The sequence below is a fragment of the Salvelinus namaycush genome, chromosome 20, assembly GCF_016432855.1.
Source record: "Salvelinus namaycush isolate Seneca chromosome 20, SaNama_1.0, whole genome shotgun sequence".
NCBI classification, from domain to species: domain Eukaryota; kingdom Metazoa; phylum Chordata; class Actinopteri; order Salmoniformes; family Salmonidae; genus Salvelinus; species Salvelinus namaycush.
This window is the reverse complement of record NC_052326.1, coordinates 45,895,122-45,922,943: the sequence shown is the minus strand read 5'-3', so window position 1 is coordinate 45,922,943 and position 27,822 is coordinate 45,895,122. Positions and strand designations below refer to the sequence as shown.

Sequence of the window (27,822 nt, the reverse complement as noted above, 5' to 3'; positions counted from 1 at the left end):
CTGTAGTGTACAAAAAGTCTTTCAAGTTGTCAGGCATTTCCTTGGCAGCAAGAGCCTCTTGGTGGATGCTGCAGTGTACCCAAGTGGCATCGGGAGCAACTGCTTGCACGCACATTACCACTCCACTATGTCTCCCTGTCATGGCTTTTGCGCCATCAGTACAGACACCAACATGAGCAGCAGCTACGTTTGGCTACATACGGACCGTTAGTGGAATTCCCACGAGAGAGTAACGGTTAATGTGATTGGATGTTAATTATTTCACTAGGCTACCTGTATTTGACATTGTGTTGTTATTTCGCGGAACACTAGATGGTTTCATTTTATTTTTGGCAGTGAAACGAGGCTACTCAGACGATTAAAAAAAGCTCACCCAAATGTATAGCCCTGTTGGAAAATATAAATGGACTGTTTGAAAATGTGGAGAGAAAAAAAGTCAAATGTTTATTTTATTTTTTATTCATGTTGATCACATTTTTATTTGGCGTACCCCCGACAGCATTGCGCCCCAGTTTGGGAATACCTGGTCTACACAATAGATGTGTTGTGTTCATGGACAATACTGGATGACAATGGGACTTTATGAATGATGATCTCCATATCAGAGCTTGAACATGCACCTTTTTACTAGTTTTCCTGATTCATTAAAATCACAAAGGTTTATACAGTAAGATGACTGGCCTTTGCCTCTTACATATTCCATTTGCTAAATTGCTAATTCAAATGTACTTTGGTGGACTGTATCCAAGGGACTGTATCCAAGGGAGAGGGCAGGCTGAAAAGAGACACCGGTCATGGAGGAATCCTTGTTGGCAGCAAATGTGTGAGTGTTTGTTTGTGCATACTTGCGTGTTAGACAGTTTCACACACCAACAATTATCTTCAATGGAGGTCTCCTGCCCTGTCTTGGACTAATAATAAGATAGATGAGGAGAAAGACAAGTCCAACAGAGAGCTCCAGGAGGATCTGTCTACAGGTGGTGGCGCCGTAACTTGAGGTCGGGCTGGGGATGATGACTGCAGGCATAGTTCTGGATGCTGTACAGGTGGGTGAAGGGAATGCAAGGGCTGCATTCAATCCATATCGCGGAGAGATATGAGAGAAGCTCAGAGAGAAGCTGGGACATTGTGGGGAGTCACAGGGACCTCAATGGCACGCCACCACTAGGAACATGTAATTCTTGGTACAACGGGATGACAGAGGCCTATTAGTGTGAACAGTTACACTTCTCTCCCTTTTTTCCCCCTCATAAGACTGGCCCACCGGCCTAAATATGGACTGGCCCGCCGGGCATTTGCCCGAACTGCCCTTTGGCCAGTCCCTTTCAGGTTGGAAGTGACAAACAGGCTATCCGTGTTTTCACTCAGTATTGTTGTCCATCTTAATGAAGAGTTTACATATGTCAAAGCATTAAACTTTTGACGGACCTCAGTCCGACAGAGAAGGTAGTACAGTATAACATACACAAATGCATCACATTCGTCTCGATCTGTACAGTTCCTAATAAAAAAATGCAACCACGTCTACAACAACCTCGGTCTAAAGACAAGCTCTGCATAGCAAGTGCCAGACAGTCTTTCCTTGGATTTCATTATGTAATCCTGGATCCAACTCAAGGTGTGTAATGGGTTGTCTAGCCTGTCATATTGAGTCCCATAGACTTGCCATATAACAACAAACCCGAAAGGCCATTGCTATCAATATGTCAGTGTGGACTACTACATGTATAGCTTGTAAGTTTCACTAAACTTTGTTTTCACTGCACACACACTGAGGATTATATGGCTCAAATAGGCCAGGTTCACACCCAAGTTGTACAACTGTTGTACAGCACATTTGACAGTGGTTTTGATCGTTTTTCTTCACAAAAATAATTACACAAGCATTGTGGAGACTGCACAATGGTTGTGTGTATACAACTGAAAGCTTGTCTGCACATAAATGTATCACAAAAATAGCAGTTGTACCAAACCATTGTGTCAAATGCGCTGTACATTAGTTGTACAACCTGTGTGTGGACAGGGCCATAGATCCTAAAGTGGTAGGAATTTTGACATTTCAGGTCAACAATTGGAAAATCAGAGCAGGCATTATCATATAAATAGAATGATTAATTAAGTAATTCTATTTTTATTGCCATTATCTTGTGGGTATAAGCAACAAATAATCTCTCAATTATAAACGTGTCCCATAGTCATGAGTTTACAGTTTAGCTCCGTTTAAACCTGGAGCTAACATGGGTCCTTTGTCCTGATCTGGTCTACATTCTGATTGTGCCCACATTTCCAGAAATGTGTCTACTCATCACTGGAGGTTGGTGGCACCTTAATTGTGGAGTACAGGCTCGTGGTAATGGCTAGAGTGGAATGAATATAATGGTATCCAACACATGGGTTCCAGGTGTTTGATGCCATTCCATTAGCTCCTTTCCAGCCATTATTATGAGCCGTCCTCCCCTCAGCAGCCTACACTGCTACTCATGGTATTAAACTGTGTCTGTTATCCATCCACTGTCTCTGCATTGTGACTTCCTGGTTCCTTCCTTTATGCAAATTTGTTCACAGCTATTCATTCAAAGTCATATTTATTTACTGTAAGACACTTGTTGATGTAATCAGTCAATAGTGCCATCTGTCAATGATTTTAGAGGGCAGAATAATGATGATGATTTAAATGGTTTCTCTGTCCAGATCTGTCTACACTTGTAAGATATCCAGACACAAAGCGTGTCTGACTACCTCCGGAAGTGGGCAGGATGATCTGATCGCAATGTGTCTTTTGATTGTCCACATTTTTAGACAGGTGTAGACAATCAAAATGTGTACAAGATCAGGACAAAGGATGCAAGTTAGAACCAGGTATAAACGGGGCTTCTAAATTCCAACAAGGTGTCAGTGGCGGAGCAGGAGGCAACAGACTGTCCACGCCACGTCTCAGGGACGCCTCAGCTGAGTCACTTTCAGTGTGTGCGTGTGTGTATGCGCACGTGTGTGTGTGTGGGGTGGGGGGGCTATAGGACAAGGAGGGATAAAGAGCTGAACTCGGTTCCTTCTCTCTCTGGATAACAGCATGCAGGTCTCAAATGTCTGTCATGGTCATGAATGATTAAGAAGCTATTGATATTTACGTCACTTCCAGTGTTTGGCAAATATTTACTAAATGTCTCTCTAGTCAATGTGGTGTTTCAATCTGAATTTAAGTGAGAAGGAAAGGGGGATATATAGAGAAAAAGACAGGGGGTGAGGGGGGTGAGAGACTGTCTAATAATACTAACAGGTAGAAAGAGCCAAAACCCGATAAACTCAGAAGATGTTGCGCAAATGGAGGGGAGACAATCAGAAAGGAGAACAGATGTCCTTTAGAGGGGACCAGGCTAATGCCACGTGTTGGTGACAGGTACAACACATGCTAGCACTGAGGATGAAACAACGAGGAAGAAAAGAGAGGAGAGAGAGGAACAAGATGGAGTTATCATGAGACAGAGGGAAAGGTAGAAAGAATGAAAATAGAAAGAGCAAAGGAGAGAGAGGGATAGAAAGAGAGAGATAGAGACCCCGTTTCAGTCTGATAGCCCTGCTCGCACAGACGACAGCAGCACCCCCTCCTTCTCTCCCACCCGTTTCAGTCTGATAGCCCTGCTCACACAGACGACAGCAGCACCCCCTCCTTCTCTCCCACCCGTTTCAGTCTGATAGCCCTGCTCGCACAGACGACAGCAGCACCCCCTCCTTCTCTCCCACCCGTTTCAGTCTGATAGCCCTGCTCGCACAGACGACAGCAGCACCCCTCCTTCTCTCCCACTTGCACAGAAATACCATCACGACCCAATTTGTTTGCGTCCCAGAGAGGAAACCCCTGCCAGCGACTGGACAGGTACTCTTAACGCTTCGCCTCGGGACTCGCACCTCATCATCCTCACTCAATGTCACCCTGCAGTCCTTCGCCTTCCCGAGCCTTAGAACCACGGACCGTCATCTATTATCACCTCGTTTCTCATCTGCGACTCACCAACCAGCGCCACACGTCACGTCTCTCCAGCCCAACATGAGAAAGGGACTCCAGGCCAGCCAGGCTGCTCACACAGGGCAGTGGGACGAGCAGAGGCATCACGAGCAGCGGCTGGGGAGGGCAGAGAAAAAGTTAGCAGCCTTCTGGTTGTCCTTGTCGCAGAGAACGTGGACGTTTTTCAGACCCCGCGGCGGCAAACGCACCGGCTGCTTCCAGCGGAGCTCCTCGGCAGCTCGCCTACTGAAGAGCGAAGCGTGAGGAGTGTGTGTGGGAGTGTTTGTGTCTGTCTGTCTGCGGCGGGTGTCAGAAGAGTCCTGGCAGACACCCCTATCTGGAGGACCCATATCTGCGTGTGTATGTGACCTCCACCCCAGAGGTCAAAGGCAGTCTATGTCGTTCTTCAGCCTGATAAGATAACACAACCATTGGCATTCTTTCTTTGTTGTGTTATCTTAGCAACGTTGACTAAAGATGGAAGGACAAGCTGTCATTCTAATGTCATTCTCATTCAGAAGGACAAACAAACTGTCATTCTAAAGCCTCTGAAATACGTCGAGCCCAGTGGATTGGTTGAAGAGCGTTTGGCGATTTGCTGCTGTCGACTGGAAGGAATCTCCCCTCTTGTTGTCGTCAAAACCAGGCTTCCCTTCTCAGAAGAAACTTCCATTCACTAAACTAAACTATCAAAGAGGAGAACATACCACAGAGAAGACATTAGTGGTGGAGATTGGTGTGAATAGGGGCAGCTGTCACTCCCTTAACCCCTACTGTGACTTTCCAGATGGGGTAACTGGGACCTGCGGAGACCATGGTAGTCACCCATTTAGAGCTAGAGCTGTGCTACCAGGGGAAGAAGCTGAGGGGCTTCACCTGTAAGCTGACCCGCTCCCCCCATGGCTATCTGCCTGAGAGTGCCTGGCTCATCTTGGCTCAGATCCTACTGCCCTACGTGGTGGCCGGCCTGGGCATGGTGGCGGCAAGCATAGTCATGGACTTGGTTCAAGTATGGGCTAACTTTGAGTGTGTGTGTATGTGTTTGTTTGTGTGTGTGTTGTATTTATCCGGGCATGCTGTGATGTGTTGAGTAAATCCCCTTCAATCTAAGCAAAAAACAGGTGAGAGAGATGCGCTGCCACAGAGGTTTAGGTGTCTACATTGGCAGATTGCTTTGTATCAGCGATCCCCTTTATAGTGCACTACTTTTGACCAGGGACTCTGGTCGAAAGTAGTGCACTATATAGGGACTAGGTTGCAATTTGGGACGCAGGCACTATTGAGTCATCTCCGGCAACGTGACGCTTGTGTCACGAGAGAAGCCGAGCTGTTTGCTATGAAAAATGTAGGAAGGAACTATCAAGAAAGCATTGAGAACTGTGGGAAATGTAGCATGAAATGATAAAGAGGCCAATTTAAATGTAGGAGGTGCTTTGACATGCATGGTATGGAAAATATAGGAGAGACTGATAAACAGACGACAGGAGGATAGCTGCAAATCTATCTGGGGACTTCAAAGCTGTTTCAAAGAGCAGTCAGAAGATCCCTGACAGTGGCTATAAATGACAGCTAGAAAGAGCATCCACGACACGAGAGTGCTGCAGCCATTTGAAAATGTGTGTCAATATCGAATAGATCATGCACTTGAAGCTTAGCCCGAGTCCCAGATCTGCTTGTGCTGTCTTGCAAACTCCTATGTCATTGTCAATAGGAGTTGGCACGACAGCACCAACAGAACTAGGACTCAGGCTAACTTGTGGCTATACTCTGTGGTAAATTTTGAGGATGGATGACCCACTTGACTGATGAGGTCAATACCTTGCCCTTCAAAGTGCATTCTATAAAATATGCAGATAGGCATTGTGTATAGATAGTAGAGTAGCACAAATGACATATAGGCAAATAAGTATAGAGCAGCAAAATAGCTCTTTCCCTGGTTCACCTTTTGGAAAGATCCCAGCAGTCGCATGGCGTGACTGACTCCCTGAATAATGGAATAGGTTGGTGGGTTGGGTTGGGTAGTGACTTTGACTGAAGTCAGCCTTGAAAGCTCAGGGATTTTGTTCCTTTTCAATTGGAAATGAAAACGTAAAAAAAAAAAAATTGTTCACCTGTAATCAACAAGAGTTATTGTATGCCACTAAGTTAGAGTAAGACTGTCATTTTAGTGTCACTAATACTTAACATGTTCAGATTATTGTTATTAGATTATAATGGGATGACAACAGCAACAGATTATGGTTTTCATCTGAATAAAGAAATGATATAATAGCGGTAATCGTCTGTTCCTGTTACAGTGAATTATTCTGGTTGCCAGATCTGTTTGTGCTTGATCCAACTCCTTTCTGTTTTGGCACGACAACGACCAAGCAGTTGGCTAATGCATGAGTACTGTATATTTGGCAACCAGGCTGGCAGTGTTGGGAGGGATTGTTATGTTTCAGCACTGGGAGGTGCTTGAGGAGATCATTGTGTATGTTTCAGCATTGGGAACTGTTTAGGGAGATCATTATTGAGGTTTTAGAACTGGGACATGTTTAAAGAGGTCATTGTGTATGTTTCAGCATTGGGAGGTGTTTAGGGAGATCACAGAGGTGTTTATCTTGGTGCCAGCCCTGGTGGGACTGAAAGGCAACCTGGAGATGACACTGGCATCCAGACTGTCTACAGCAGTAAGTGTACACACGCACGCACGCACGCACGTAGGCATGCATGCACACACACACACACAGACACTGCTGACACACACATACACGCACTCAACGCTGCCACAACATGTTTGAATGTAAAACTAAAACTAGATTTTACATACAAACTCACACGCACACCATTTAAAATGTTAAGTATTTCTCCCGTTCCTTTATAAACGGTCTATGTCCCTAACAGGCGAACACTCGGCAGCTGGATGATCCAAAGCAGCAGTGGAGGATAGTGTGTAGCAACCTAGCTCTCATTCAGGTGACACTGACCTCTCCTTCAGCAAACACAGCCAATGGCATTTTATCAAACCAGTGCTGTCACGTTTTTATAAAGTACCTTTATCTGTGAATCCAACAGAGGCCACAAGAGGGTTCACTGTATCAAGGCAATGACATGTCTCAGTGTCATTCTCCCTCCCTCCCTCTATCCCCCTACATCTCCCTCCTTTATTTCCTGCCCCCCCTCTCCTCTTCCCTTGCTGCCTCTTCTGTTCATTCTTTCTCCCCTTCGCTCCCTGCCTCTCCTGCTCTCCCTTCCCTTCGCTTGCTCCTTTTCCACTCTCTCTCCCTTTCCCTCCCTTCTCTCTCTCTCTCTCTCTCTCTCTTCCCTTGCTGCATCTTCTGTTCTCCCTCTCTACCTGCTCCCCTCTCCCTCTCTCTCTGCTCCCCTCTCCCTCTCTCTCTGCTCCCCCTCCCCTCCCTACCACTCCTATTCTCTCTCTCTCCCTCCATAGGTCCAGGCCACAGTGGTGGGTTTCCTGGCTGCGGTAGCTGCAGTGGGGTTGGGCGCGATGACCAGGGGTCGTGTGGACCTGCTGCAGGCTGCTGTTTTATGTGCCAGCAGCATCACCACAGCCTTTGTAGCAGCCCTGTCATTGGGCAAGTCAACCAGACAAAACCACAATAGCTGTCATGCCACTAGCCAGTGATAGTGTTAGGTAGTGTCACTTCCATCGTTCAGATGTTAATTAAGTTAGTGTTTCTTAGCATAGCTAAATCAGAGTACAAAATTAAGATGGCAATCTCAGTGGGCATTTTAAAGAATAATGTTTTATATCTGGGCATTTTTGAATTATTATTATGGATTCCTGAGTTTTGATTTTGACAATAGGGTTTTTATCCAACAAATGTATCTACAACTAGATTATTCTAGATCTAAAGTCCGCTCTCTGTGTCGGTAGGCCTGGTGATGGTTGTAGTGATCATTGGCTCCAGGAAGGTGGGAATCAACCCTGACAACGTGGCCACGCCCATCGCTGCCAGCCTGGGTGACCTCATCACCCTTTCTCTGTTGGCTGGGGTCAGCAGCTTCCTCTTCCGGTTTAAAGGTCAGATCACTCACAGCAGAATAACTGGTATGTGCCGGAGTCTGGTCGAGCGGTAACACTCGACTCCCAGACCACACATGCTCCCCCGGCGGCGGGGTTCGAGCCTCGGCTCAGCCACTGTTTGCCCCCATCCTACCCGTCATTGCTTTTTCATTGTCTGTCACCCTGATTTTCTGTCCAGTCGAAAAATATATATAAAAGTAAGAAAGGATGTTTGACATCTAATAGGCCCAAATGTTATCTGAACCTTAACCCCTATCACTGACCAGGCCCATATTGATGATTCCTAGGGCTGGATGCAATATTGAGCAAAACCTTGGTGGAGCCATTTCCATTATGCCTGGGTTCTGATTCCCTACACTTGTTCACTCCCCCTCATGGATTTAAACATTTTGAATTGATGTATGCATGGGGTGGACTAGATGGAGTTTCCACAATATTTCTTACACCAATCCGTTCCATTTATATCCATGAAGCACTCTTTGACGAGAAGGGTAAAGAATCAGACAGTAGGCCAGTTCTTTCAGATGTTCAAAGTATTTAGTAGAATGTGTTGGTTTGAAACTGATCTCTCATTATTTCCAACTGGAATAGACTATGAGCACCAACAAGATATCTTACATAACTTCACCATTATTTCATTTCACATTCATTTTCCTTTCCAGGCATTAAAAAAAATCATATTGATCTTTGTAGTCAAAAAAAAATCTCTTATTAGTTTCCAAATGAAATATCCTCAACTCTCTCGAAAGAAAATTAATATTCGGTACTTCAATTGTGTCATCGGTAGAGGGCAGCCCAGTTTCTTTCACGACTAGTTAGTTCAGGTCTGCTTAATAAATGTCCAACACAGTACACAGGGTGGGCTCCAGCAATTTCCATTCAGGTCTGCCCAGATTATAGGATCATTTTATCATGTTGACATACAATATGTCTTGCAGATGTAACACTTCTTTTCTACCTGCATAGAAAATGTGTATGTGGAATGTGCCCACTTTCTCACACACCACACACACACACACACACACACACACACTACCTTTCCTGTCTTCCAGAGATGTGGTACCTGCCTGCTCTGGTGTGTGGCTTTTTCCTGGTTCTCATTCCGCTGTGGGTGGTCATCGCCCAGCACTCTCCTCCAATCAGAGAGGTGCTGAGGTCTGGGTGGCAGCCCGTCATCATGGCCATGTCCATCAGCAGGTAAATGCCTGGGGCTGTCAGCATTCTATCAATGTTCAATCCATGAGCTTTCAACTAGATTTCGAAGAAACAAACATGCAGTATATTCACTTGCAGTTACAAGCGCAACTTGAAGGCCTTTTGTCACCTTTATCCAAACTGATTTTACAGAACGGGATAGGTGACAGCTACTGCTCAGTAGGCATAAATGCACCATATCACTTTCACCTATCCTTTCCTTTCAGATCAGTGCAGATGGAGGACACAGAGTGGAACTTATCACATGCCCCTTAGACAATCTACAACTTTGAACATGTTATGTGACGTTTGTGTCCCATTGTATCCTTGTAAACCACAGTATTGGGGGCCTGATACTGGATAAGACAGTGAGCGACCCGAACTTTGAGGGCATGGCGGTGTTCACTCCCGTAATCAACGGTGAGTGGACCGAACCTAACTCCTCAGATCAAAGAGTGGGGCATGTGTGTAATTCAATGCTCAGATTTCAATTTTGTCTCAATATTATTTAAATGTTGAAGAGTTCTTACTTCCTCCTTACTAACAAATATCCACAAGGAGCCATCTAAGAAACAGCTGCATGGGCAAAACTAGAAACAGGTTTACCCCATTTGCAATGCTGCTTACCATTGCTAAATATGTATCTTGTAAAACCGCCATGAAATCTCATTTGGACATGGGTACGAGTCGAGAAGCCATAGTTTTATTGGTCTCAAGTGGTTATGAAAAGAGCATTAAGTTCCACTCATCCCTAACCTGTCCACTACTGTAACATATGATGTAAGCTTAAATGTCAAATCTGGTACTCCTTTCCTTAGAAGACAACATCTGGTTGTCTTGGTGGAAAGATAGATGGCATGTTTGACAAAATAATAGACAGGCGTGGTTCTTGTCCTGTTACATTTAAACAGTCTTTGAAGTATGACAGTAAATTACTGTAACTTGTGTGACTAATTACATGAAGCCTCTGCGCTATTGTAAACAATGTAATTTTAAAGTGTAACGTTTTAAGGGCGGCAGGTAGCCTAGCGGTTAAGGGCGTCGGGCCAGTAACTGAAAGGTTCCTGGTTTGAATCCCTGAGCTGCCAGTGAAAATAATCTGCCGTTCTGCCCTTGATTAAGGTAATTAACCCCCAACAACAACTGCTCCCTAGGCGCTGATGACATCGATTAAGGTAGCCCCCCCCAACATGTCTGATCCAGAGGGGTTGGGTTAAATGCAGAAGACACGTGAATGCATTCAGTTGTGCAACTGAATAAGTATCCCAATTCTGATATTTTTTCCACTCATTGGTCTTTAGGACCAATTACAGCAGATCTTTTCACAGCATATTTTTTTCAGAGCTGATCTGATTGGTCAAAAGACCAATTAGTGAAAAAACGATCAGAATTGGGCTGCCTGTGTAAACACAGCCTAAGACTAGCATGGCAATGTTTGTTGCCCACGGCTAGCCACCATCGCTGGAGAAGACTAACAATAAGGTTTACATAAACCTCTTTAGAATGACAACTATGTACTGTCTGCTTCAGAGGACTTCCTCTATATCTTTGCCAGCCTCAGCTAGCGCTAGCAAAGCTTTTCGCATTAATCGGCATTTCAAGACAGGAAGTACATTTGCATTGCAATTCAGTGTTTTTTTCTCTCTCTTTCGCACTCTCTTTTTCCCTCCCTCCTTGTTTATTCTTCTCTTACCTTTCTCCCTCTGCCTCCCAATCTTGTTCTCTCTTCTTCCCTCTTTCCTTCTGCCTATCAATCTTTCTGTACTTCTCCACCCATCTCCCTTCATCCTCCTTACCCTCCTTACCTCCAATGGACACAAGATCATGCTATCTCTGCGCACAAACTCACTTTAAAGATATGCCATTACATTCACATCAGAATTATCCCTACATAATTAACTAGAAAGAGTTGCAGAAAAACAAAATCAACTAAAATTACCTTGAAGACGCTTCATCATACCCTTATAAATACCTATAATTTACTAAACCCAAAGCTCAAACCTAAATATGTAAATAACTAATTATAATATTCCATATAGAGACGCTTTTATCCAAAGTGACTTACAGTCATGTGTGTATAGATTTTACATATGGGTGGTCCCAGGAATCAAACCTAGTATCCTGGTGTTAGAAGCACCATGCTCTACCAACTGAGCTACAAAGGACCAACATACAACTTCAACAAAATGCGATTATAAAAATGCCTACTGGTATTTCAACGACTGTTCGGCTCCTTCCCTTCACCCAGGTGTGGGAGGTAACCTGGTAGCCATCCAGGCCAGCCGCATCTCCACCTACCTACACTACTGGAGTATGCCAGGGACCCTGCCCTTCCAGATGACACAACACTGGCCTGGCCCCTGCCTGACCTTCTGCTCCTCAGGTCAGCAGTCAAAACACACTTCAACTTCAAACACACAAGATGACACAACACTGCCCCTGCCTGACCTTCAGCTCACAACACTGCCCTGACCCCTGCCTGACCTTCAACTCACAACACTTCCCTGACCCCTGCCTGACCTTTAGCTCACAACACTTCCCTGACCCCTGCCTGACCTTTTGCTCACAACACTACTCCTGCCTGACCTTCAGCTCACAACACTGCCCTGACCCCTGCCTGACCTTCAGCTCACAACACTTCCCTGACCCATGCCTGACCTTTAGCTCACAACACTGCCCCTGCCTGACCTTCAGCTCACAACACTGCCCTGACCCCTGCCTGACCTTCAGCTCACAACACTGCCCTTCCCAGATTTTCAGCTTACGACAATGCCCTGACCCTTGCCTGTGCTTCACAACACTGGCGTGACCCCTACCTGACTTCAGCTCCTCAGCTAACCAGTCAAACAAACTTAAAAGAAACACAAAACAAGCAGAGGGGTCAAATGAACACTGCACACATCTACACACAATATTACTAACCCGTAACAGTCGTCAGTACCCTGCCCTCTCTTGTACACTTCCTCCTAGACATTAAAAGGGTTTTGGAAGTTTAGCTTATTTTCTGCTTATTTTTAAGATGTCCTCTAAGTCTCCTGTTTACATCAACAGGGGTCAACTCCAAGTCAGCGAGGGTTCTAGTCTTCCTGGTAGTTCCGGGTCACCTGCTTTTCCTCTACACCATCCACTTACTGAATGGCGGCCATGGCGCCCTCAGGCCTGCCTTTGTCTGCCTTTACCTGTGTGCGGCCCTGCTACAGGTCAGAGGTCAAATTCATATGTACCACAGACATGACACACTGTACCACTCCTACTTTAAAAGGTGACATATGGTGAAAAATTAATTTAGAAAAAGTACTGGCCTTGGTGAAGACTGAATATGGCCCCTGGGGAATCTTATTTTGATACTTCTATGCTATAGTATTTTATTCTATTGAATTTAATTGAACCTAGTTATTCCATAGTGACACTGCAAAAATAAAGTCGTAAGTCTGTATTGCCATAAACCTGTGAACTTTGTGATAAATTAAGAGAAAGTTCATGTCAATTTTATGTCAATTATATGTATTTATTTTATTTTACCTTTATTTAACTAGGCAAGTCAGTTAAGAGCAAATTCTTATTTACAATGACGGCCTACCAAAAGGCAAAAGACCTCCTGCGGGGACGGGGGCTGGGATTAAAAAATAAAATAAATAACATAAATATAGAACAAAACACACATTACGACAAGAGAGAACACTACATTAAGAGAGACCTAAGACAACAATATAGCAAGGCAGCAACACATGACAACACAGCATGGTAGCAACACAACATGACAACAACATGGTAGCAACACAACATGGGAGCAGCACAAAACATGGTACAAACATTATTGGGCACAGACAACAGCACAAAGGGCAAGAAGGTAGAGACAACAATACATCACGCAAGCAGCCACAACTGTCAGTAAGAGAGTCCATGATTGAGTCTTTGTGTGTTTGTTTGTTTGTGGGTCTTGAGAGATGACCAGTTTACAGAGGACTGTAGAGTGCAGTGATGTGTCCTATAAGGAGCATTGGTGCAAATCTGATGGCCGAATGGTAAAGAACATCTAGCCACTCGAGAGCACCCTTACCTGCTGATCTATAAATTATGTCTCCGTAATGGGTAGGATGGTCATCTGAATCAGGGTTAGTTCGATTGAGCCTAGGGGTACTCTCTTGGTGACAGGCAGTGGCTGAGACAGCAGATTTTCTGACTTTATACACTGCACTCTTTGAGAGAGGTAGTTATCAAACCAGGCCAAAGACCCCTCAGAGTCACAAATGGTCTACCGTATCAAAAGCTTTGGCCAAGTCAATAAAAATAGCAGCACAACATTGCTTAGAATTAAGGGCAATGGTGACATCATTGAGGACCTTTAAGGTTGCAGTGACACATCCATAACCTGAGCGGAAACCAGATTGCAAACCCAAGAGAATACTATAGACATCAAGAAAGCCAGTCAGTTGATTATTGACAAGTTTTTCCAACACTTTTGATAAACAGGGCAAAATAGAAATAGGCCAATAACAGTTAGGATCAGCTTGATCTCCCCCTTTAAATAAAGGATGAACCGTGGTTGCCTTCCAAGCAATGAGAACCTCCCCAGAAAGGAGAGACAGGTAAAAAATGTCAGAGATAGGCTTGGTGATGAAGGGGCAGCAACCTTAAAGAAGAAAGGGTATAAACCATCTGACCCAGATGGTTTTTTGGGGTCAAGTTACAGGAGCTCCTCTAGCACCTCGGAGTCAGTGACTGCCTGCAGGGAGAAACTTTGTATCGGGGCAGGGGTAAAAGAGGGAGAAGCATCGGGGATAGTCGCATTAGAAGGGGTGGGAGATGAGGAAATGTTGGACGGGCAAGGAGGCATGGCTGAGTCAAATAGAAATCCTGACTTAATGAAGTGGTCATTAAACAACAACCACATCAGTAACAACCACATCGTCAACTTTAAGTGACATGGGCAGCTGTGAGGAGAAGGGTTTATTCTCCAGGTCTTTAACCGTTTTCCAGAACTTCTGGGGTTAGACCCACAGAGAGAGAACTGCTCCTTAAAGTAACTAACTTTTGAAATGTCAATTTCACGGACAGATGTTCCTTTACATTACGCCTCTCTTTTGTTTGGATCTCACACATTGAGGGTTTGGTTTGAGTAAATCATAGTTTTACACTACGAGAGCCATTGCCGATATAAACAACGGCCTTAGTAGAAATGTTAATAAGAGATTTACTGTTTTCAGCCCTCTTGCCAAACTCCGGCGCTGCAATTCAAACCACACGTCGCTGAAAATGCTGACCAGTATACCGATACATCTGTAGAACACCAGCCCAGTGTTTTAGTCCTGCTACTTATCAGATTAAACATATTTTTCAGTAGAGTTGATATGACCTGTGGTGTCATTAGAAACTTTTTAGATACTTGAAAAAACAAAAATAAATGTATACAGACAGTGTGAACCATGTACGCGTTTTTGCCCTTAATGTTTATTGTTCACATGACCTCAACATATTTTTACTTGTTCACATACAGTGTGGGTTGCCAGTAATCTACATAATAATGGGATGTTACTAGACAGTATAACAGAGAAGCTATTGAACATGGCCTATACATCTTTCCCAGGGTGAAGGGACATTGTATTACAGCTTCTGCACTGTCCAACTTCCCTCAGTTACCTGCACTAGTGGGTTACTCATCGTGCTGTCAACTGATTCACAGGTTGTGATTCTGCTGTACCTGGCTGACCTGATGGTGCGCTGGATGTGGCGGAGGGGGCTGGACCCGGATAACTACTCTATCCCGTACCTCACGGCTCTGGGGGATCTGTTGGGGACCGGCTTCCTGGCCCTGATCTTCAGGGCCATTCAATCTATACCAGCCCACCATGTCTAGTGCAACTGAAGTTAAGATTTAACAACGTGGCCTACACACTGTAGTTTCACAGGCCTCCGACAACCACCAAGCTTGGCTCCACAGAAGCCCTGTTTATGCCTGCCGTTAACATACGTCCTTTGTCCTGATCTTGTCCGTTTACACTTATAAGATCTGATCACAATGCGTCTTTTAAAAGTCTACACAATCAGAATGTGGAAAAGATCAGGGAAAAGGCGGCATGTTAGAACCAGGTATCAACAGGGCTTAAGAAATGAATGCTGATAAGGGAGATGCTGTATACTGTAGCTCGACAGTCTTTCAGCACCCAGTAACCACATAGAGGCTACCTGTTGAGATGTCCTCTGTAAACGCTTTAATGGTAAAATGGCAAATGCACTGTACTAAAGCAATAATGTTGTCTGTGCTTGTTTGTTTGCTGACTGTCTATACATTTATCCTTAAGCTCAAAAATGGTTCACTTGTGAGTTTAGTCACAATAAATGTACTAATGCACTCACGGGATATACACACTATAAACCAATAGAGGACATGGGATAAATCCATGTGTCACAATTTCAATGATCGACCACTGCTATTTTCATTTGTGCCTTTAAACCATTACTGTAGAAACTACAGGAGTCATGTGCAGTATTTATTTTCTTATTATTAGTCAAGTAATGACATCGGCAATGTTGCTTGATCGGTAATTAGTCTGCTGCAGTGAATTGGTTTGAAAGTGAATGTTTGTATCAACGTCTCTAACACATACTGTACCACTGTTGCCCACATTTTGTTATAACTTTTTTGTGCCAAAAGTGTTATGCTTATCTCTTCAAATAAATGGGTCCTTTTAAGTCAATTAATATATACTTTTAAAAACAGGCTTAAATCACATTTGATGCTCTGCAATGACACAAACAATATAACTTTCACCAAAGATTTCAACAGTTCGACATGTTGACTTAGTATGTATGTGTTAGTGTAACCGATGTGAAATGGCTAGCTAGTTAGCGGTGGTGCGCGCTAATAGCGTTTCAATCGGTGACGTCACTCGCTTTGAGACCTTGAAGTAGTGGTTCCCCTTGCTCTGCAAGGGCCGCGGCTTTTGTGGAGCGATGGGTAACGATGCTTCGTGGGTGACTGTTGTTGATGTGTGCAGAGGGTCCCTGGTTCGCGCCCGGGTCGGGGCGAGGGGACGGACTAAAGTTAAACTGTTACATGAACAATAGTCAGATTGTACCTAGAGAGCAAGTTATTTTAGTAACCCAATTTGTATCAATGTGTTCCATTGTTGGAATAAATCATTCACATACAATGCCTGTCTTTCATTTTATGACCCCACATATCTTACAGTAGATTCAATGCATGTCATGTGATTTTACAAAACAGATCAATAAAATGTGACCTCACCACCAGCAACATTCAACAAACACGTCCTTGTGGCAACCCTGTATTTCAACACCACGGCACCCAGGCCGATCCTCTGCTACAGGGGGGGGGGGGGGGGGGGAGGACATAAATACCTGTGCTGAACACCCCAACAGTTATTAAGGAGTGACAGCATTACACACTTTTGGTTTTGTTAAACTAGCCACTGCCAACAAATGTAATTTCACTGAACTATCAAAGTAAGCCCCATGTTGGGGTCTTGTCTTCGGTAGACTTTATCAGACAGGTGTCCAAGCCTCCAGAAGGGTCACTGTTGGTACTAGCATAATGTGAAGAGTATTGACATCAAGACTGATAAAACTATTACCTGTACAAATTGGACACAACTCTGTTTTGAAAGCAGTGAAAGGGCTCTCTTCTCATACCTTTGTTCACAGGACCTATAAAACTGCATGATTTGACCTCAATATTTCAAACATACACAGTAAATTCAACATGTTGCAAAGATGGATTGTTACCCATTGTGTTGACTGCTACGCCAGCATTCCAGACACAGACACACAAAAACTGCTTAAATATGTTTATTTGACTGTTTGACTGTCATATTCCTAATGTCTAAATGTGTGGTCTATCTGCAGTTTGTTGACATTGGGACACAAATATCACAATAAATAAACCGTCCAATGAGAGTCAACTCTCTACAGTATAAGGAAAACACTAATTTCCAGAGGATGTCATACACCTTTAAGTCATAAGGCCCACTCAAAGGCACTAATAGAGATACGTTCAGCACCCCTATTACTTCAGATAGCTTGCGTTCCTTTTAGTCTTACTGTAGAAGGGTGGTGACAAAATAAACTTTGAAAGAAAAAATAATAATTGTAACCAAAGTTTGTTGGTAGTGTCAAAGTTTGGTCATTTTGCGTTAATGTGCACTTGAGGTGCATTTTACACATACAGAAGCAATCATTTAATCTCCATCGGCTCATTGCTAACAGTACAACATCTTCATCTTAAGTGTCCATTCCCCATTGTCTCATCTTAAAGCCACTCTCACTTTTGATATGAAAGATATCTTTAGTTCCTTATATTTCACCAGGTTAGTCCTCTCCGTAATAAACATTACTGTGCTTTGAAGAGTCCCGGGACCCATGTTAAAAGTGTCTGTACCACTTCTTTTGAACCCTCTGTCACAGGTTATACATAATGTTGTTATAAGCAACAGCTGTTAAAAGCCGCCAGAAGAGCTGACATCAGCTATACATCACAAGCAATAAGCTAGTGGTGCCGGGCACAATGTCACGCTTCCAACTACATGACGTAGTGCTTATGCTAGATGGTTCAAACTAAGGCTCCTCCTAAGAAGCGTAACGTCATCAAAACTTCAGGTACTCCGGCGTGGAGTAGTTGAACAGCAGGAAGTCCATGTGGTAGAGGTTATACAGCTTCTTCTGATAGAAGGGGCTGATGTTGTTGAAGAACTGAGCGGCCATGTCTCCCGTAGTCCTGGTGTTCTTGGCCGAGGCAGGGAAAGTCACCTGGCCCTCCACCCCAGCCAGCTGCAGGACGTAGCGGGAGTCCTGCTCCAGCGTCTCGTACTTGCCCACCACGTCGTAGTGGATGAGGCAGGGGTGGCAAAGCGAGTGCACGCGCTCCCAGTGCTCGTTGAAGGGCTCCTCGCGCTGTGTGGCCGGGTCCACCAGGTAGTAGACAAACTCCTCGAAGGAGACGTCGTCTCCCCGCTCCAGCGCTTCGGCCTGTGGGTTGGGCCGGTGCCGGCGGATGATCTTGGTGCCGTAGCGCTTGTGGAAGGCCGTGTTGTAGCTGCGTGTAAACTTGTTGCGGTAAGCCGAAACGAGCCGCTCAAAGGGCTCACGCACGAACACAAACTTTAGGTAGGAGCGCAGCCGCTGGTTGATCTGAGAGTTGGAATACTCAGAGAGGGTGCGCAGGTTGCCAGGCACGTGGGCCTCATTGGCGGGGATGGCGAGGGGGTCGCGGTGGGGGCCAGCGGCGCCTGTCAGGACCATTAGGACACGCTTCCAGTTGGTGCAGGCCACCTTGGGCACGTAGCAGTAGAGCAGGCCGTGTTGGTCATCCACAATGACGTGCTTGAGGTCCTCGGGGATGAGCACGCGACGCTTGCGCGTGTACGAGCGGCAGGCGTCCTCCAGCAGCTCCCGCCGACCCTGGTGGGTCACCTGCACCGTCGACTGCTCCAGCTGTAAGAGAGGAGAGGATTCCAGACACTGACACAAATGGTACACGGCTCAGCGTGGTTTAACAGTTCATTGAGCTTGAGGAGAGTAGGAAATGAGATGGCAAGTGATTATTGCTCGGGGATACATTTTTATATCCATGTCACACTGACATATTTTAACATGTTAACACATGAACAAGTTTCAACATTGTACCTCATTAGATAGAAGACAAGAAACTGGTCTGGAGAACACCAAAAATATGTCATGTCAGGAGGCTGAGCACAAGCGCTGAACAATCTATAAAGGGTTTTGTCTCCAGAACTAATATGTTTTGTCTCTAGAACTAAAGTGTTTTGGCTCCAGAACTAAATGAGTTTGGCTCAGGAACTAAATAGTGTTGGCTCCAGAACTAAAGGAGTTTGGCTCAGGAACTAAAGGAGTTTGGCTCAGAAACTAAATAGTGTTGGCTCCAGAACTAAATATTGTTGGCTCCAGAACTAAAAGAGTGTTGGCTCCAGAACTAACACCTATGGCACTTCATGTACAGTGCATTCGGAAATTATTCAGACCCCTTGACTTTTCCACATTTTGTTACATTACAGCCTTATTCGAAAATGAATTAAATCGTTTTTTCCCTCGTCAATCTACACATAATACCCCATAATGACAAAGAAAAATAAAGTTTTTAGAAAATGTTGTTAATGTGAATAAAAAAAAAACTGAAATATCACATTTGCATAAGTATTCAGACCCTTTACTCAATACTTTGTTGAAGCACCTTTGGCAGCGATAACAGCCTTGAGTCTTCTTGGGTATGACACTACAAGCGTGGCACACCTGTATTTGGAGAGTTTCTCCAATTCTTCTCTGCAGATCCTCTCAAGCTCTATCAGGTTGGATGGGGAGCGTTGCTGCTATTTTCAGGTCTCTCCAGAGATGTTCGATCGGGTTCAAGTCCGGGCTCTGGCTGGTGCACTCAAGGACATTCAGAGACTTGTCCCGAAGCCACTCCTACGTTATCTTGGCTGTGTGCTTAGGGTTGTTGTCCTGTTGGAAGGTAGTAAACCTTTGCCCTAGTCTTAGGTCCTGAGCACTCTGGAGCAGGTTTTCATCAAGGATCTCTCTGTACTTTGCTCTGTTCATCTTTCCCTCAATCTTGACTCATCTACCAGTCCCTGCCGCTGAAAAACATCCCCACAGCAAGATGCTGCCACCACCATGCTTCACCGCAGGGATGGTGCCAGGTTTCCTCCAGGCGTGAGGCTTGGCATTCAGGCAAAAGAGTTTCATCTTGGTTTCATCAGTCCAGAGAATCTTGTTTCTCATGGTCTCAGTCTTTACGTGCCTATTGGCAAAATCCAAGCGGGCTGTCATCTGCCTTTTACTGAGTGGTTTCCGTCTGGCCACTCTACCATAAAGGCCTGATTGGTGGAATGATGCAGAGATGGTTGTCCTTCTGGAAGGTTCTCCCATCTCCACAGAGGAACTCTGAAGCTCTGTCAGAGTGACCATCGGGTTCTTGATCACCTCCCTGACCAAGGCCCTTCTCCCCGATTGCTCAGTTTGGCCGGGCAGCCAGATCTAGGAAGAGTCTTGGTAGTTCCAAACTTATTCCATTTAAGAATGATAGAAGCCACTGTGTTCTTGGGGACCTTCAATGCTGCAGAAATGTGTTGGTACTCTTCCCCAGATCTGTGCCTCGATACAATCCTGTCTCGGAGCTCTACGGACAATTCCTTTGACCTCATGGTTTGGTTTTTACTCTGACATGCAGTCAACTGTGGGACCTTACAGTTGAAGTCAGAAGTTTACATACACCTTAGCTAAATACATTAAAACTCAGTTTTTCACAATTCCTGACATTTCTTCCTCATAACAATTTCCTGTCTTAGGTCAGTTAGGATCACCACTTTATTTTAAGAATGTGAAATGTCAGAATAATAGAGGAGAGAATTATTTATTTCAGCTTTTATTTCTTTATCACATTCTCAGTGGGTCAGAAGTTTACATACACTCAATTCGTATTTGGTAGCATTGCCTTTAAATTGTTTAACTTGGGTCAAATGTTTCAGGTAGCCTTCCACAAGCTTCCCACAATAAGTTGGGTGAATTTTGGCCCATTCCTGACAGAGCTGGTGTAACTGGGTCAGGTTTCTAGGCCTCTTTGCTCACACACACTTTTTCAGTTCTGCCCACACATTTTCTATAGGATTGAGGTCAGGGCTTTGTGATGGCCACTCCAATACCTTGACTTTGTTGTCCTAAAGCCATTTTGCCACAACCTTGGAAGTATGCTTGGGGTCATTGTCCATTTGGAAGACCCATTTGCGACTGATGTCTGATGTCTTGAGATATTGCTTCAATATATCCACACAATTTTCCTACCTCATGATGCCATCTATTTTGTGAAGTGCATCAGTCCCTCCTGCAGCAAAGCACCCCCACAACATGATGCTGCCACCCCGTGCTTCACGGTTGGGATGGTGTTCTTCGGCTTGCAAGCCTCTCACTTTTTCCTCCAAACATAACGATGGTCATTATGGCCAAACAGTTCTATTTTTGTTTCATCAGACCAGAGGACATTTCTTCAAAAAGCACAATATTTGTCCCCATGTGCAGTTGCAAACCGTACTCTGGCTTTTTTATGGCGGTTTTGGAGCAGTGACTTCTTCTTTGCTGAGCGGCCTTTCAGGTTATGTCAATATAGGACTCGTTCTACTGTGGATATAGATACTTTTGTACCTGTTTCCTCCAGCATCTTCACAAGGTCCTTTGCTGTTGTTGTCATCTCTAGGAGACAGAACGCGTCTCCTTCCTGAGCGGTATGACGGCTGCGTGGTCCCATGGTGTTTATACTTGCGTACTATTGTTTGTACAGACTTCAACGGTATATAGACAGGTGTGTGCCTTTTCAAACCATGGAAAAGCACATTTGAAGGATGATCAATAGGAAACAGGATGCACCTGAGGTCAATTTCTAGTCTCATAGCAAAGGGTCTGAATACTTACGTAAATAAGGTATCTGTTTTTTATTTTGTATAAATGTGCAAACATTTCTAAAAACATGTTTTCGCTTTGTCATTATGGGGTATTGTGTGTAGATTGTTGAGGGGTGGGAAATTATTTAGTCAAGTTTAGAATAAGACTAACGTAACAAAATGTGGAAAAAGTCAAGGGGTTTGAATACTTTCCGAAGGCACTGCATATCTAAAGTTATTTGATAGATAAGCAATATGGTTGTAGCGCCACCTTGTCCTCAGATAGGCTAGCTGAGAGGAAGATATTGCAATATGGTTGTAGGGTAAAACTTTATTTGGATAGTCCATCTGTAGATGCTCTACATACTATCTACAGACTATTAGTAACATTTAAGCTAACTATCTACAAACCCTAACAATAACCCTAACCTTAACCCTTATCCTAACCCTAAACTTAACCCTTATTCTAAATCTAACCCTCAGATAGGCTAGCTGGGAAAAACAAAATGGTTGTAGCTCCACCTTTCCCTCAGACAGGCTAGCTAGGAGGAACATATTGCGTAAACCCATCCAATCCTTTCTGATCTACCTGTGCCTTGTAGAGGCTGGGGGTTGTTTCTGGACGGGGGCCTTTGTCTATGACTATGAGAAGAAGAAAAAAACACCTTTCAAAAGTCAGGCTTGGACCTCCTCTGTTTATTGACATTAGGAAGTTACTTACAGGGGCTGAAACACTCCTTGCATTCCAATGTCACTTCATATAATTAAATCAACACCTTGAATTTACCCCCACAGAAAAAAAATGTATTCTGAAAAGGAATTAGCTACATGCTTATGCAGTAGTATAAATGTCTGGGAGATTAACCATAATGGGCATAATCTGTCCAATGTAGTTAATCTCCAGAAAATTGAGAGTTCAGGTGGACCTTCATGCTTCAGCATACAAAGGAAAGGAGGGGTGCTCAACAACAATGACAAAAATCATGAGAAGGGCTTAGCAAGAAACATTTCCAAAAGGACAAATTAGAGGTAGAAAGGAGTTGGAGCACTCATCAAAAAGAAGCAGAGATTGAATTTAGCTCACTTTAATCCATTGTACAGGATACGAACAGGTGACTGGCGTTTTGACGTCATGCTGACGTCTTCCAAGAAATTAAGAGAATATGAGGAGAGGTAGAAAATAATCTGAAAATGTGTGCATTACGGAGTCTGCAACCAAGAGAAGAGTATGTTCGTCCTGAATGACACTAAATAACAGCTTCTCTAAAGTATCTTATTGTTTGTCAAACTTCATAGTTGAGTTTTATTGACCCATCTCTCTCCCTCTTGTAACACACACACAAACACTGCAGCTGGATGTCCTAATCACATTCAATCTCTCCCATCCACACACCGCTGTACTAACACTACAGTTCAGCCAGTTCAACGTGTCTTCCTTCCTGTATTTACTCTCTCCTGTATTTACTCCTTCCATTTACTCAGCCAAATGCGGAGGCTCTCAGTTTGCCTCAGTGTCTGGTGGCATGTGTCGTCCTCTGTCCTGGTTTGAGAAGACACTGTTGACACTGAAATATCAAGGACACACTGGAGCAGGCAACACCGATGCTAACGGAGGCTTCACTCACTGTGTAGCTGGGTAGTTACATCTTTCTATCAAACAATTTTGTCACGGCAGAAGTTCAAGTAAAACCTCAAGTAAACTATTACTTTATCTTTGTCATCAGAGGCACAAGGTAACTTGTCAATGTCATTCATTATCACTGATAGTGTATCTTCATTTGTGGAGCAAAATGTATTTTAATGGCACATACTCTTATCTGGAGTCGTCCCTGTTGGCTACGATTTACCTCAAGTAGATACAACGTGCTCCTTGTAAACCTAGGGGTAACTGACGCATGCAAGGTCAACTCTACATACATTGTAAAACATTTGCTTAGGTTAAACTTCTTGTAAGAAGTAATTGCATCCTTTAGTGATCCAACAAAATATTATTGTAGGCATATACAGAGAAGTAAAATGAATACAATTGGTTATAACGATCTTCCAGTTTTGCTTTCTGTCTTCATAAATTCAAACACTTTTCCTCAGAGTATCGCAACACCACAGGGTTCCACTTTGGACGAGCTAAGTGCAAAATAACAAAAATAAAACCGCCAGCGATTTAAAGTAAATTATGTCTTTAGGAGTTCTTCAGTCCTTTTGCATGGGCCTCGGACTCCCCTCCCTGAGATATAATTGGCAACAGCTCACTCCAATAGAATTTTTTTTTCTGTACCCTAGCCAAGCTAATTTCTCTCACGCTCTCTCCAAGTCTTAGTTCTGGAACAGTCCCTATGTAATGTCATACTGTATAATTGTAGAGAGTTTGTGGCCCAGGGCTTATCCTTTGGCCTCAGTTGACACCAAAATTTCAATCCGTCATAGTGACACACTGACTGTACACATTTGTTTTGAAGTTGAATGACATGGGATACTTAAGTAGTCTATTCAACTCTATAGGCTACATACACATAGTATATAAAACATTAAGAACACCTGCTCGCTCTTTCCATGACAGACTGACCAGGTGAATCCAGGTGAAAGCTATGATCCCTTATTGACGTCACTTGTTTAATCCACTTCAATCAGTGTAGATGAAGGGGAGGAGACAGGTTAAAGAAGGATTTTTTAGCATTGAGATAATTGAGACATGGATTGTGTATGTGTGCCACTCAGAGGGTGAATGGGCAAGACAAAATATTTAAGTGCTTTTGAATGGAGTATGGTAGTAGGTGCCAGGTGCACTGGTTTGAGTGGGTCAAGAACTGCAACGCTGCTGGGTTCAAGCTCAACAGTTTACCGTGTGTATCAACAATGGTCCACCACCCAAAGGACATCCAGCCAACTAGATACAACGGTGGGAAGGAGAGGCGGGAGATAGAGACAAATCCTGGCAAATCCAGGGTTATAATTTTTTATAAGAGACAGTTTTATATTTTTCAATCAAGTGCCTGTCCAAAATAATTTGATTTTGCTAACCAATGTCTGACTGCAGTCTGGAATCGTCAAGTCAGGGCTTTTGTTTGATGAGGAACTTCAAAGTACTGTAGTAGACAAAGTCTTGCAAAATCCCGGTGACTTTCCCAACATTTCCAGATACCCTGGTTGGGGGATTGCCGGATTTCCTGCTTATTCCCTCCTGATTCCAGGAATTATCCAAACAGGATTTCTGGAAAACCTGGGCATTTTGGAAAAGTTACTGGAATTTTCCAACCCTAACTAGACGGTAAACAAAAACTTTAGAAAGGTCAAGGGTTGCACCTGTATCAATCACTGACAGTCACTAGTAACTATCCGGGCAACAGTTTGAAAGGCTTGAAATTAGTACAGATTGTGAGACAGCCAAACCCTTGGAGCATGAGGAACATCTGTAGAAGCAATGGGTGATTAATAATGATGATTTCATCTAAATCTGCTTTTACAGACAAACCAGTAACTTCAGAAGCAGAATTATTCTAAACATGGATTGGAAATGTATTTTGTTAGAGGCTTACACTGGCAAAATTCCCATAGATGCCAAAGATGTTAATCATCATACTGCAGTTGCTTGAAAAATGTAATATTGGTTGAGGAAAGCTGACAAGAGAACTCTTATTCCAGTTGTTAACACCATCACATTATAAGCAGTGTTTACTCTAGGACTTTTTTCGGGGGGGGGGGGGGGGGGCAATGGTGCGATCCACAACCAAAAATGGGTGTTAATGGGTGTGGCCACTGGTGCGATCCACGACCCCAAAAAATGTTGAGGCCCTTCTCCTGGCCACAACACACAGAGCATTTTGCTGTTTTAAAGCTAATTTCCTGCAATTATACACATTTTGTCATGGCTTATTCGGTGTTATCTGAGTGACTCAAACGTAACAAAATCAGCTGGGCCCCCATGCAATGAAATGTTTAACATTTTAGATTCTCCCTGACTGTCTAGTTTTTATTTTGGTGATTGTTAGTTCTCAAAGATGATCTTATTTAAAAAAATATTTTGCTCCATTATTTTTATATATACTTTATATCTGGTTTTAGTCATTTAAGTTTACACTGAAAATGTTTCACCATCCCGACAATTATTTATTTATATATAAAATAAAACATTTATACTTTTTTGGAGTGGCGGCAGCTAAATTAATATAGGGGAAACACTGATAAGAGACTTTCAGCAAGTAAGCAGTAAGTACTGAATAGCTTACCAATTATTTTATTTTCACAAATCACCTATTCTAACTCATAAAACATGACCAAAACAAGTTCAGTGGTCATCAACGTGAATCCTACCTGGTAGTGGGCAGGACTTACCTGGTCACTGTCATAGAGCGTCTGGAGTGGACTCCTCCATGACTTCCCCTGGCCGCTGCTCCTCCCACTACCCTGTGCTGAGGCTGAGAAAATGCAGACGGGTACACACGTCAAGGTCAACACAGGCATATTACCTACAGTACACACTCAAGACCATCGGAGTCTGTATCTCTGCTGCATTCTGATTTGGTATATACAGTACATGGAATGCCATTGTGGCAACCCATGAGGTACGGCAGGTTAATACTGATTTTCTCATCTAAATGCAAATGTCATGTCAATTTTATGTTGAGCCAAATGCTTGATAAGCGAGCTAAATTACAACTTCCTAAGGGGGATAATCATTAACCATGTTAAATGTAAAGGTATGAATGCAACAACAACCCGACACTTTCCTACATCCTAATAACAAAGAAGTCACAAGACAAGTACCATTGAGAATCTCAGGGAAACCAGAGGAGAAACTCGCCAATGGGTCATTTATTACATATTATAAACTGGGTGGTTCGAGCCCCGAATGGTGATTGGCTGACAGCCGTGGTATATCAGACCGTATACCTAGGGTATGACAAAACGTTTCATTTTACTGCTATAAATACGTTGGTAACCAGTTTTTAATAGCTATAAGGCACCTCAGGGGTTTGTGGTATATGGCCAATATACCATGGCTAAGCTCTGTATCCAGGCACTCTGCATTGTGTCGTGCATAAGAACAGCCCTTAGCCGTGGTATATTGGCAATATACCACATCCTCCTTGGGCCTTATTGCTCAACTGTACACACCTGAGGGTCATTAAACGCCAACACACAGGTGCACACCCAAAACGACATCTTATACAACACTACAGGTTGTCATAGAAACACACAGAAGAGGAAGAGAAGAAACCAGGCCTCAAAAAAGACTGTGCATCCATTCAGACTCCTAAAGTACCTCTTACTGTAGCGCTCCGCTAAACATACAACGCAGCAACACTGCAGAAAACAGCTCTCCTTTATGGAAGTAGCTGAGGAGAGGGAAAAAAGGGAAAATCCCGAAACCACATGGGTACTGAGGCATAGCAATGAGAGAAAACCAAGAGGGCAGATGGAGTATAAACAAAGGTAGAAAACCTCTGTGACTACTTTAGAGTTCCTTTAAGAAACATGACATGGCGTTTAGATTGTTGTTGTTGTCGTTTCATATGCTGTTGCTCTTTTAGTTCCTTGGTAGTTGTGGGAGCGTAAGTTTTTGGTTTCCCATTGGTTCTGGGATCGAAGCCATGAGTTTCCTGACCAGTAAAACTGTATATTTTTTAAACGTTCTGAGAATGGAAGTGAAAATCTGGGACTTTTGTTTTTCGGTTGCTGGGAGGTTCTGAGAACATTATAATCTGGTTCCTTTAAAGTTTTCCTGGGAGGTTTTAATAACGTTCTGAGAATGAAGATTATAGGTTATTTTGAGTGTTTTGAATATCTTAACTTTCACTGAATGTTTCAATAAGACTTTCAATAACACTGCTAGCTTACAGTACATTCTGCTGAAGTAATGAAATACGTTATTTAACGTATTTCAAAATAATGTTATTTTGTCAAGTTTCTTAAATGTGCTGAGAATGTTCCAAAGCTAAGCAATTGTCTTGCACCATTCCCAGAACGTTGTGGGAAGGATATATGCAAAATAACCAAAGGACAACCATGCTCCCACCAAGCTCTAAGACACATATGGTTCTCAGAACATTATTTGTTAGCTGGGAAGAGACAAAGAGTCACAGATATGGTCCCTCAGGGCAGGGGAGGGGTAGGTGAGGGTGCAGACAGACAGGGCATGGCTGAGATCATGTTCTGCATTTCGGTACCATCAAGCATAACTTCAAAAACCC

At 43.7% G+C, this 27,822-nt stretch overlaps 2 protein-coding genes across 2 annotated transcripts in view; one reads left to right on the top strand and one right to left on the bottom strand.

The window, feature by feature from the left end:
• Positions 1–404: 404 nt before the first annotated feature.
• On the top strand, positions 405–16,142 carry LOC120065414 (solute carrier family 41 member 3-like). Its single transcript, XM_039016409.1, has 10 exons — positions 405–5,012; positions 6,568–6,675; positions 6,890–6,961; positions 7,437–7,581; positions 7,884–8,030; positions 9,086–9,230; positions 9,568–9,647; positions 11,476–11,610; positions 12,279–12,427; positions 14,911–16,142. Exons 1-10 carry the CDS (start codon positions 4,818–4,820, stop codon positions 15,082–15,084), a joined length of 1,350 nt encoding a protein of 449 aa, XP_038872337.1. The 5' UTR covers positions 405–4,817; the 3' UTR covers positions 15,085–16,142.
• An 878-nt stretch (positions 16,143–17,020) lies between these two features.
• Positions 17,021–27,822, bottom strand: part of LOC120065413 (carbohydrate sulfotransferase 11-like) — a 37,422-nt gene continuing 26,620 nt past the window's right edge. Inside the window, exons 2-3 of the mRNA XM_039016408.1 lie at positions 25,964–26,046; positions 17,021–18,677 (exon numbers count right to left, since the gene is read on the bottom strand). Of these exons, the coding sequence (XP_038872336.1) occupies positions 17,832–18,677; positions 25,964–26,046 (929 nt within the window). The 3' untranslated portion in view covers positions 17,021–17,831. The remainder of the gene's footprint in view (positions 18,678–25,963; positions 26,047–27,822) is intronic.

Bases quoted from the DNA above. Each gene is read 5' to 3' on its own strand.
- LOC120065414 (XM_039016409.1), top strand. From the start codon at position 4,818: ATGGTAGTCACCCATTTAGAGCTAGAGCTGTGCTACCAGGGGAAGAAG. The intron at 6,962-7,436 runs GTGACACTGACC...CTCCCTCCATAG, and splicing joins GCAACCTAGCTCTCATTCAG to GTCCAGGCCACAGTGGTGGG. The intron at 9,648-11,475 runs GTGAGTGGACCG...CCCTTCACCCAG, and splicing joins GTTCACTCCCGTAATCAACG to GTGTGGGAGGTAACCTGGTA.